General features: G+C 40.3%; 1 protein-coding gene across 2 annotated transcripts in view; it reads right to left on the bottom strand.

Moving 5' to 3' along the window:
- The window catches only part of LOC124802951 (serine/threonine-protein kinase unc-51), a 173,724-nt gene that overhangs the window by 129,880 nt on the left and 30,653 nt on the right, over window positions 1–13,191 (bottom strand). For both annotated transcript variants that reach the window (XR_007017168.1, XM_047264046.1), the window contains exon 8: window positions 12,229–12,302. Coding sequence is in view for 1 of the 2 variants with exons in the window: in XM_047264046.1 (XP_047120002.1) it covers window positions 12,229–12,302 (74 nt within the window). In the remaining variant the exon portion in view is untranslated. The remainder of the gene's footprint in view (window positions 1–12,228; window positions 12,303–13,191) is intronic.

Raw genomic sequence — 13,191 nt, 5'->3', positions numbered from 1 at the left:
TCTCAATTTCATCTCTTAAAGCTTCTTCTACTGTATTCATTTCCCCTGTTCTAATAAACCATTGTATAACACTCTCTCAGAAACTTAACAACCACTGGTTCTTTCAACTTATCCAGGTCCCATCTCCTTAATTTACCATTTTCTTCCAATTTCTTCAGTTTTAATTTACAGATCATAACAAATAAATTGTGATCAGAGTCCACATCTACCCCTTGAAATGCCTTACAATTTAAAATCTGAATCTGAAATCTGTGTCTTCCCATTATATAATCAACTTAAAACCTTCTGGTGCCTCAAGGTCTTTTCCAATTACGGCTGTAGCTTCCCCTTGCTTTCAGCTGTTCACAGTTCCGGCATAGCAAGACCATTTTGGCTGATGTTATAGGGCCAGATCAGTGAATCATCCAGACTCTTGACCCTGCAACTACTAAAAAGGCTGCTGCTCCTCTTCAGGAACCACACCTTTGTCTGGCCTCTTCAACTGATACCCCTCCATTTTAGTTGTACCCATGGTACAGCTACTTGTATCGCTGAGGTATGCAAGTCTTGCCACTCCATTGACGGCACGGTCCATGGTTCATGGAGGTAGGGCCAAACAGCTATACACCTGAACGAATGGTCATCATCAAGCTACATCCAAGAACACAGTTTATAACCCAGTAGCAGTGTTTGCCACTGAAAATTGCATAACATAATTGGATAGATAAAAAAATCTATCCATGAAGCATCAGAAGTAGAACACACATGAAAGTTAAGGAAATTTTCAAGATTTTGGAGCCGGTGACAACTACTTCTGTCAGAAGGGTTGAAGGGGAAAGAAGAGAGATGACAGGAAAGGACTACCAAAGTTTGGGAAACTGGGAGAATTACGGAAAACTCACCTAGAACCTCGGGTCAGGAGAGACTTAGCGGACAGGACGAAAATGAAAGACTGATTGCTGAAGACTGCCCAAAGGGAGATTTGAAAACTTAACAGCTTAAAGGTGAAAGATAGGTAATAAGCAAGAGAGAGATTACTGAAAATACATTGTGGAAGAGTAAATATGAGTGCAATAGGCAGGTCAGAAAATAAAATATATTGCAAACTAAAAGGGACGGAAGAAAGAAATAGTTGCTACGAAGAAATGCTGGGACCAAAGAAATTAACACTAATTAAGCAGCAAGAACGGTGGACATGTAACGCCAGTTCCCACCTGCAGAGTTCTGGGAAACTGGTGTCGGGGAGTAGAATCCAGGTGGCACTTGCGATGAAGTGGAGATCGAGGTCATGACTGTCATGTAAAGCATGCCTGTTTCAACACACATCATCTGGATTCTCCTTCCTAACACCATTTTCCCAGAGCTTCGTGGAGGAGGGGGATGGGAACTGGAGTTACATGTTCTTGCCACTCACTTGGCCTTAATTTACATAAATTCCTTTATTCCTTTGGTCTCAGAAATTCTTCTTAGTAAATATTTCTTTCTTTAATCTCTTATTTTCTGACCTGTCTATTTCCCCCCTTCCTCCAATACAACCACACACAATGCACTTAGCTTCCCTCTCTTATTTACAATTGCATGAAGTATTGTCAGTAATCTCTGTCTTGCTTATTACCTTATCTTCCACCTCTAAGCTCTCAGGTTTTCAAGTCTCATCCGTTGTAGCCTCCAACAATGAGTCTTTCCTTCTCATTCCACCTGGTAAGTCTCGCCTGAAAAGGGTTCTGGGTTACTTTTCCGTAATTCTCCTCACTTCTGAAGCCTCACCAACTCTTTTCCTTTGTCCCTCTTCTTCCCCTTCAACCCTTCTGCCAAGAGAAGGAGCTACTGGCTCTGCTTGCAAATTTCCTGAACTTGCATGCTTGTTTTCCTGCGACCATGTGGTAAGTAAGTTTTATATTTGCCCAATTATATTATATTTTCAAAAATTGATTAGTCTCACTGAAAATAAAATGGCTGACTTCAATGAGTATTTTGCAACTTGTGACATCTGAATCACACACGACTTCCCCCATCCTCCCCCATCATCAGTTTCTTTGAAGAATATAAATTAGTTTTGCCTCTAAGTCATATCTATCAACCCCCCTTCACCTCAGTCTTCCAAGCACCTGTCCCACATCCACCTCCACCCCAGTTTACAAACCTTTCCCCTTCCATCCACACCTCGGCAATAACTCCCCATCACCTCATCTTAGAACCACTTCCCTCTTTCTCTATTCTACCATGGCTCTTCTCCCTCAAACATAGACATTTTACTTCATGGTGTATTACAAATGATTTGGTGCACTAAGCTGAGCTTATTAGTACAAAATTCTTATCCCATTAGCCTTTCCCCTTCCTTCCTACCACTCTCCCCTCATATTTTATATTACTTGCTCTACCCAATTCAAACAGTGTCTAGAGACAATGTACCTGCGCGGTGGCGGTGGGAGGGAGGGTGGGGGAGAGTGGAGGTGGGGCTGACATTTGTTTATGTTAATTAGCTCAGGCTGAGATCAATGACTGAAAATGAAGCTACAAGTAGCAAATATTGTCAATGTGCCTGTCTGCTGCTGAACACCTAAACTACACGGTAAGTGTTAATTTTACTCATTCCGTTGTATTCTTTCCATCCTTAACTCCATCACATTATAACAAAGCTCTGGTGAACTGTTACAGGAAGATAATTTTCTCCAATATTCAAGTTTGCAACAAACATTGAAGTGAAGTACCAGGAAAACTTAAAATTTCTTATGAAACAAATTTGTGGGGACATAGGCGAACAAAGACCAAAATTTATAATGTGAGGATTTTTTTTATGTTAATCACTAGGCATCTGAAATACTGAATTGAAAGAAACACACAATGTGTAGTTAATCATTAACCTTAATTTACACAATACACAATATAAATCCTTGGCGAACAAAATACATTTCACTGCAAACAAAATGCTTCTTTTTGTCTCACCCTCCTCCACTTAATTTGCTTGTAAATACGCCACACATTTACTTGTACTGTGGTGCTGCACATTAAGTAGCTTTATAGTACATGCTAACTTCATCAGTGAAAATTTCTGGTCCCAGCATTCCACCTGCTCTTATTCTTTCAGAATATTATCTTATTGGCATCATTGTATTGCCTTGGCTTAGCTGGTATAGCAGAACCAACAAGTGAGGTGCTGTACACCACAGAGGTTTACTACCAAATTTCTGAGAAAGTACATTCTGAGGAAAGTTGAGCAACTTTTGACTTTCTACCATGTGTCTCATGAAATGACTACAATATGATCATATAGAGATTTATCAACAATCATTCTTTCCATGCACTATTTGAAAATCAAACACAGGAGGAGGGAAAAATATTGTGGTGCCACAATAACCCTCTACCATCCACACACCATAAAGTAGCTTATATACATGCAGATCTAAAGAACACACACACACACACTGTAATGTAGCAAATTATTACGAGTTGTCATCTTGCATTGCATGTGTGGCTTGCCACGGAGCCAGGAGGAGAGCAGATTTTGGTTCTCACGCTCACACAGCTGAGGCTGTTTACTGGGCAGGGCGAGATATGTACGGAGTGGCGCACATAAAACCGGCCCGAACCGGAATGTGAACGTGCTAGCTTGTCAGTTTCTTTGACACCCTTCAACAGCAGTAGCATGTGAGTAGTTCATACGGAAAGTAGTCATTATAAACCATGTACTTCATTTTCATTGTTGAAGAATATGTGCAGTTTGAATCCATTAAAGCTGTTTGTGACACTTTTCATGAAAAGTTTCCTGAAAGTAATATTCCTGCAAAATCGAACGATTCATAATCTAGTGAGAAACTGGCATTTGACAGGTAGTGTTGTTAATTCAAAGAGAAATAAGAAACCGACAGTACGTACACCTGAAGTTGTAGCGAAAGTGACGGCACACATTGAAAGAAGTCCCTACAAGTCAACACGATAATCATCACAGCTATGTGGAATATCTTAGAGGTCATGTCAACGCATCCTTCATGGCTTAAAAATGAAACCTTACTGTGTGAATGTTGTTCAGCAAATAAAAGAAGTGGACAAGGGTAAGCGTACACATTATTGTAATTGGTTGCTGGAAAATGTCGCTGGGGGACATCTTGATCCGTTCCCGCTTTTTTCAATGGATGAAGCTTGGTTTCATCTGTCAGGTTACGTTAATTCACAAAACACAAGACATTGGGCTACAGAGAATCCCCATGGCATACTGCAAAAGCCTTTACACAATTGAAAAATTGGTGTATGGTGTGCTGTATCCGGTAACAGAATTATCGGGCCATTGTTCTTCAACAAAACTGTCAACACATGTTTACTTGCAACTCTACAATGAATTTTCGGCTCTGTTAGTTCCAAACAAAAAATGTTGTGCATATTTCCAGCAAGATGGGGCAACTTCTCATGCATCGGATTTGTCCTTAGCTCATATACATACTGATTTTACAGAAGAGAGGACCATTAGTAAGAGGGCTTGTGGCCACTCCGCTCTCCCGACTTGTCAATGTGTGATTTTTACCGCTGGGGATTTGTAAAGGCTAGAGTCTAATACAGCAATCCCAGAACACTTGACACATTAAAAAAAAAAAAAAAAACATATGTGAAGAAATTTCGAACATTCCTTAAAGAGAACTGAAAAGTGTTTTCCTTAACAGGCTTTGATGTGCACAACTTTGCTTGGATGTTGGCAGAGAACATTTTGAACACAGACTTTAAATTCCTTTCTAAAATATGCTTATTAAACTAATAAAAGTAAATCTGTTACTTAAACTGTTAATTACATACAGGGTTATTACAAATGATTGAAGCGATTTCACAGCTCTACAATAACTTTATTATTTGAGATATTTTCACAATGCTTTGCACACACATACAAAAACTCAAAAAGTTTTTTTAGGCATTCACAAATGTTCGATACGTGCCCCTTTAGTGATTCGGCAGACATCAAGCCGATAATCAAGTTCCTCCCACACTCGGCACTCACTGCAGGCCAACCTGTTGATTTCCCCTTACAGAGGCATCCAGAAGCTTTAAACTGCGCATACCATCGCCGAATGGAGTTAGCAGTTGGTGGATCTTTGTTGAACTTCGTCCTGAAGTGTCGTTGGACTGTTATGACTGACTGATGTGAGTGCATTTCAAGCACAACATACGCTTTCTCGGCTCCTGTCGCTATTTTGTCTCACTGCGGTCTCGAGCGCTCTGGCGGCAGAAACCTGAAGTGCGGCTTCAGCCGAACAAAACTTTATGAGTTTTTCTACATATCTGTAGTGTGTCGTGACCATATGTCAATGAATGGAGCTACAGTGAATTTATGAAATCGCTTCAATCATTTGTAATAGCCCTGTAGTTAATAATGAAACAGTACAATAAAAATCTAAGAAAGCAATGATGTACAGTTATTTTCTTCATTCATATTCCTTTCAGTGCAGGAGCCGGTTTTATGCACGCCACTCTGTACTTGCCTAATGCTAAATGCAATATGTTACATATGAATCTGAAGAAGTACTATTAAATATTAACGAATCTTTCCCATACTTTGTATACCAAATTATATGGATAAACCAGCCATACTGTTAAAATTTCAAATCAGTAATTTCTATACTTTCAGGCATATAAATTTTTATCTAAAACACATAATAACTGTGCTGACATTGTCAAACTGAGTTAGGCACTGTAAAGTATTCGTCTATAGTATCAACTGAAACTAAAGTAAGAGGATAGGTTCATGTAACCCGATTTTCTGAAATCATCTTCAGTTTCATTACCACAGATTTCCGACGTACAAAATAGTAGTGTGGAAAATTATTATTTCATTCTGTTTTGGTTGTGTTAGTGTTTTGGAAAGACTGAAGGACTTAATGGAAGATGTATGTAAAGTGAGAATGTGATATTTTATTAAAACTATGTAAATATAAGCATAAGGAAGTTGTTGTGCAATAGGGGAATTTGTGATGTATGTCTGAATCAGCATGAGTTTGTAAAAGACAATCAGAAGGGGTGCTGAGTATTATATTTATTAGTAATTTGTTCTGTGGAAAGGAATTACATAATGCAGAATCAATTCAATTGGAAATCTTTTAATGTGCTGCTGTGGTACATCGCAACATTAGATACCGGTACCATTACTGCACCAAAAGGGGCTCAATATGGCACCCATCAGTGCACAGAAGAGTCTGAAAGTGCAGGATTGGATTAAGCATAGCAGAACAAAGCATGTCCGTAGGTATTCTGGCTATCTCTCTTGATAGCCTGGTAAACCCTGTCCAGGTATCCTCACAGCCAGAAATCACAGGGAGTGAGATCAGGTGATTGTGCCAGCCAATTATTTGGAAACAATCGGCTGATGATTCAACCATTTCCAAATGTGTCTTGGAGAAGCAGGAGAACTTCATGAGCAATGTGTGGTGGGGGCCTATCTTGCACAAAAACTGTTGAGTTCAATGCGTCTCTCTCCTGTAGGGCAGGTATGACATGCTGGTAAGCATATCACAGTAAAGCTTGCCAGTCACACTGTACGTCTTTGGTCCCTACGTGCCAACCTGTTCAAAAAAGAATGGGCCGATAATGAACATAGCCATGAAGCCACAACATAGGGTGACACGTTCACCATACAGAGGAACTTCATGCACACTGACTGGAAGTGAAGATCCCCACACTCGGCAATTCTGAGTGTTCATCTCACCTGTCACAGAAAAATGAGCTTCGTCTGTCCAGAGGTAGCCCAGGGCCAGCCCTTGTCAACTTCAGTCCTTGCAAGAAAGCGGAGAGCAAAGTCAACACGTTGTTGTGAGTCCTGTGGTGTAACCTGCTGTGTGATATGGATCTTGTGCGGATACCATTTGAGAATGGTTCGAAGCACCTTCCGTACAGTGGACCACGGGATGTACAACTGTAGTGACACAGCATGCGCGTTGCTTGATGATTGGGAATTACACGCAGCACTGTCTGCCATACGAACAGCAATTTCCTCAACCATCTGTGGTGCAACAAGTCATCGGCCTTTTCCCAGAGTGGTGACAGTTCTCCAGCTGATTCAAACTACTTCACCATCCTCCATACAGAAGGTGGAGAAAGAGGACCCTCCTGTAATCCTTTCTGCCAGCAATATTCTCAAAGTGCAGCTGCAGTATTAGTGTTGTTTTGATAATAGAGCTTCACCAATAATGCCCAGCTCATTTTGTCAAAGCTCATGTTCAAAAATCAACAAGCGGACAGCAACTGGTCGGTTGCATGAGACTATGAATCACAATGACTGATCATGGCACCTGGTGGCCATAGTTGGATCTAGGCAGTGGCGCTGTGATGCACAGAAATCATGCACCCCATACTCTGGACATTAATGGTATCAAGTTTGGTACTCATACGGTAATTAGTTTCCATATTATAACATGTTAAATAGGGGAAGTTTGATTATAACCACCCGGTATAACAGAATAACATTAGCAAATCGACAGTTGTGTAATGGATAGATTATAACTCATTGTAAATATGACATGTTGAGTTGCAGACAGACACAACGCAAAGACTGTCACTGAACTTTCGGTCAGAGCATTCTTCAGAAAAGACAGTAAGCAGGCACACCTCACACACCTGCCTCTGGCAGCTCTGCCACTCCAAATTCCCCAAAAACCAGCTCCAAAGCAGCATACCCTTCATCACCTAATATTGCCCCAGACTGCAACAATTGAACCACATCCTTCTGCAGAGCTTTGATTATCTATAACCATGCCATGAAATGAGGGACCACCCTACTCAGTGTTCCGTTGCCCACCAAACCTTCACATCATCATAGTCCATCCCTTTGCTCTCCCAATCCCAGCCCCTATTTAACACATTATAACACTGAAACTACTTACCATATGAGGACCAAACATGGTAACATTAATGTCATCCAATGGCTGCAGTCTGGTTAGAACTGCCAGAGAATGTGATCCGTGATCGTGATTTCGTGTGTGTGTGTGTGTGTGTGTGTGTGTGTGTGTGTGTGTGTGTGTGTGTGTGTGTGTGCGTGCGTGCTTCTTTTCTTTCGTGAAAAAGGCTTTGGCTGAAAGCTCAGTGTGTAACAGTCTTTTCACTGTACAAATAATTATGGCGATGGGAGATGGCATTATATAGATAAAATTAAGCATCAATGTAAATTGCATAATTTGTTTAAGAATCAATACAGCCTGCGTTTAAATTATAGGTAACAGGCTACAATGAAATGGGATGAATGAATAAATAAATAAATAAATAATAAACAGTCTTCTCACTGTCCCTGTCTGCAACTCAATGTGTCATCCTTATAGTGAGTAGCACTACACTTTTCATAATTGTTGATATTCCAAACTGTCCGCTCTATTGCTTAACATCAGCAAATATAGGCCTATAATTACAAGCATCTGCCCTATGATCCCCTAAAAATAAGAAAGACCTGTGCTTTTTACCAGTCACTGGTTATACTTTGTCACTCCAATGACTTGTGATAAACTACTGCTAGAAAGGGAACGAGTTCTTCTACATATTTCTGTAGAATCACACTAGTATCTCATCTGGTTGTCTGTAGAATCACACTAGTATCTCATCTGGTTTAGATACCTTTCCAATATTGAGTGACGTTAGCTGATTTTCTATTCTGCAATAACTTTTCTCAATAAGCTACAATGCATGCATCGGTTTGTTGATTGCCAGAATCAAGATACTTGCACACAGACAACATTAGAGTTTGGTGTCAGAAGTATTTACTGTATATCTTTCACAGTATCTCACCTCATGTGCCAAATATATAACAAAAAAGGAGCAAACCTATCAGTATGTGATAGTAGAACAATGGCGCAGGTAAATTTTATCATACAAAAGATAAAAATGTTGAGACTCCTTCCTCCTTGTGCAGTTAATAGGAATAGCAAAAATTTCAAACAAGCCTTATGTTGATAGCAGTCCTCAAGTTAAAATCTATTTTGAAAGCAAACATATTTTTGTAACTCATAATAATGACAGATGGGTCAATTTAATACATTATGTGATCAAAATTATCTGGACACCTGGCTGAAAATGACTTACAAGTTCATGGCGCCCTCCACTGGTAATGCTGGAATTCAATATGGTGTTGGCCCATCCTTAGCCTTGATGACAGCTTCCGTTCTCGCAGCTCGCAGGCATACATTCAATCAGGTGCTGGAAGGTTTCTTCAGGAATAGTAGCCTTCACGAAGTGCTGCAGTGAGGAGAGGTATTGATATCGGTCAGTGAGGGCTGGCACGAAGTCGGCATTCCAAAACATTCCAAAGGTGTTCTATAAGATTCAGGTCAGGACTCTGTGCAGGCCAGTCCATCACAAGGATGTTATTGTTGTGTAACCACTCCACCACAGGTCGTGCATTATGAACAGTTGCTCTATCGTATTGAAAGATGCAATCGCCATCCCTGAATTTCTCTTGAACAGTGGGAAGCAAGAAGATGCTTAAAATATCAATGTAGGCCTGTGCTGTAATAGTGCCACGCAAAACAACAAGGGGTGCAAGCCCCCTCCATGAAAAAAAAAGACCACGTCGTAACACCACCGTTTACTGTTGGCACTACACACTACCACAGATGACTGGACATTCGCCATACCAACACCATGGCATCACATCACCACACTGTGTACCATGATTCATCACTCTACACAACGTTTCTCCACTGTTCAATCGTCCAATGTTTGCACTCCTTACACCAAACAGGGCGTCATCTCGCGTTTACCGGCATGATGTGTGGCTTATGAGCAGCCACTCGACCATGAAATCCAAGTTTTCTCACCTCCCACCTAACTGTCATAGTACTTAGAGTGGATCCTGATGCACTTTGGAAATCCTGTGTGATGGAATGGATAGATGTCTGCCTATTACTCATTATGACCCACTTCAATTGTCGGCAGTCTCTGTCAGTCAACAGACGAGGCTAGCCTGTATGCTTTTGTGCTGTATGTGTCCCTTCACATTTCCACTTCACTATCACATCAGAAACAGTGGACCTAGGGATGTTTAGGAGTGTGGAAATCTCGTGTACAGACATATGACACGAGTGACACCCAATCACCTGACCACGTTCGAAGTCCGCAAGTTCCGCGAAGCACCCCATTCGGCTCTCTCACGATGTCTAATGACATCACTGATATGGAGTACCTGGCAGTATGTGGCAGCACAATGCGCCTAGTATGAAAAACTTATGTTTTTGGGGGTGTCCAGATGCTTTTGATCACATAGTGTATGTGTATATATGATCTATCCCTGTCCTCAATATAAGTGGGTCTCTCTCATCCTGAGGTTTGAGTAAGCAGTTGTTCCATTTTTACCCTCCTCGACATATCCTCCTCTCCTCCCGACAAAGGCACTATCAGTTCTGAAACTTGTGTCTCTTACTTTTATATGTAATTTTTAGGTGGCTACTGACAGTACTTCCCTTCTGAAAGTAAATATTGGGGAACAATTTGGTCTCTTAATTTTTCTGTATAATATTTGTTTCTCCAATAGAGATTTCCAGTCTATAAGCATCATCACACCACAAATAAGAATTCAACACCACTCTGATATGATATGTGAACACGTAACAAGGACATTTACGTCCTTTGATACTTGTGTGAATGGTCCTTTATGTTGGTGGCGAGGCTCGCATCATACACAATATTTTAAGTTATTTTTGTGAATAATAATGAAACATGGACCTTGCCGTTGGTGGGGAGGCTTGCGTGCCTCAGCGATACAGGTGGCCGTACCGTAGGTGCAACCACAACGGAGGGGTATCTGTTGAGAGGCCAGGCAAATGTGTGGTTCCTGAAGAGGGGCAGCAGCCTTTTCAGTAGTTGCAGGGGCAACAGTCTGGATGATTGACTGATCTGGCCTTGTAACACTAACCAAAACGGCCTTGCTGTGCTGGTACTGCGAACGGCTGAAAGCAAGGGGAAACTACAGCCGTAATTTTTCCCGAGGGCACACAGCTTTACTGTAGCATGGAGAGCTGCATCAAACCAGTCTCAGGACTGAAGACCACAACAACAACAACAACAACAACAACAACATAGTTAAAAAAGTAAAAGTGCGAGCGCACTTGCATGCATGCATGCATGCACACACACATGGTCATGTGTTTGGGTGTTTGTGTGGCTGTGAATGTGAATGAGTGCTTTTATTAAAAAAAGAAATTGAAAGATGGTGCGAAAACTGTTTTCTGTTACATGTTCATGTGTGCTACGCATCAGTCTGCTGTACGTGTGAATGGATGCCTTTCTCTTATTTTACTTATTTTTCCATTTTGAAATTTCCATTATTGTTATTGAATTACTCTAAACCTCATTATACCGTTTTTGTCCCACCCGTATAGATGAAGCAGTTAATGCTGATTGACTGTGATTATGTTAGAAGCTGTTATAAAATGTCTGGTAAATGTTTCCTAGTGGTTGCGACTGTTACTAACAGTGTGAAGTATAAAGCAGGACTGGGCACGGGGAGGGGGTTGGGGACAGAGTAGTAGCCCCATGTTGAGAGTGGGATGTCCAGTCTATACAGCATGTCTCTGGAGGAATTATCACTATCCATGAAGGGATATGAAAGGAAAGCTCATTTGAAGCAAAAAATTCCAGAAAACATGGGATCTCAAATGCATATGTTAACAGATATGAACACTTTTTCACCTTTGCTAATGTGAAACATGTCTCTTCTCCAGAACAAGTGCTCATAGCTCTTAAGGTATGCATTTTACAGCACATGTTTAGTAGACATTTTTTCTTGTTTTTGTCCATACTACTTGCTCCCAAAATATGGAAAGCAAAGAGCTTGCAGTCAAAGAGATTTGTTTCATAGCATTGAAAATGAAGAAGTGCTCATAGGTCTTACGGTATGCATTTTAGAGCTCATATTTACAAGACATTTTGCTCTGAATGGTCATTGATGTCATATCTGTGAATGATTATTCCTCCTGGTACACCTTATGTATGTCATTATCTTTATACTGTTATTATTTATTTAAAATAAGAATAAGTTTAATGTGGAATTAGTAACTAGAAGCTTTGCTTGTCTGTATCATCTTGTTGCAAAGCTCTTACAAGTGAACAAAATTTTTGCTGATATTTTAGTTAGTATTAGATAAATTTTTAAAACTTAGTGAACCTACAGTCCCTCCCACGGCATGTTCATAACATTTCTACAGAATGATACCATGAACAATTGGAAAACGACAGTTCCACTTGATTTTGTTCTTATTAGACCATTAACAACAATGTAAACAATCTTACCATGTACATAGGAGATCCACATAATGTTTTTGCCATAACACCATCCTGTAAGAACCTTGCAAAACCAAAGTCAGCTGGAAAGAAAAGAATGTTGGGTAAGTATTTGTTAAAATACATAGAAAAATTAAACACTCTCTCTCTCTCTCTCTCTCTCTCTCTATATATATATATATATATATATATATATATATATATATATATATATATATATATATCTGGTTGACTACATTGCTACAGTGTTGCAGCTCACCTGAGTTGTAGTGCTGTGTCAGATGGAGTTGGTTAGAGGAGAAAGGAGGGTGAGGGACGGGGCAAAGCAAAGTGATGGGATAGCAACATGGCACTAGTGAGTTAGCTCCAGCCAAGAGAAGGGGGAATTGTGTAATGTACACAATGAAATTAAAGGATGGATTGGGAGGTGCAGATAGGAAGAAGAACAGTGATATCATGAAGAGAAGTGTGTTAATGTAGAACGAGAAAAATGTGGAGGGGGGGATGGGAACACGGATGGAGGTGGATGTGCGACAAGGGCATATGGAAACTAAAATATGTTAATAGGAATTGTCTTAACACCACATCCTTCGATATCACAGTCCCCCTTGCATCAATCTCCACTAGTCCCTATCTCACATCCATCTCTACTCCCCCCAGACTTCCACCTCATTCATTCTACTCTCTCTCTCTTCCTCTGTTTCATCTCCACTGTCAATCCACTCCTCCATAACAAGATGATGATCACTTTCTCTCTTCATTCATGTAGCTAGATATACAAATATATGAATGTCTGACTGGGTGCAATTGTGGGGCTTCATCCACCTGCATACACCCCAACACTTCGCAAATATTTTTTTTTGTATTTCTTTGTACTTCGGTACTTCTTATTTGGTTAATATCAAAATAACTTTAAATTTAATACATTGTTAGTATTGGTCATGCAAAAGGAAAACAATAATAATAGCAAAT

This window comes from Schistocerca piceifrons, chromosome 1 (assembly GCF_021461385.2).
Source record: "Schistocerca piceifrons isolate TAMUIC-IGC-003096 chromosome 1, iqSchPice1.1, whole genome shotgun sequence".
Taxonomy (NCBI): domain Eukaryota; kingdom Metazoa; phylum Arthropoda; class Insecta; order Orthoptera; family Acrididae; genus Schistocerca; species Schistocerca piceifrons.
The sequence above is the reverse complement of the archived record's forward strand: the minus strand, read 5'-3'. Positions and strand labels throughout refer to the sequence as shown.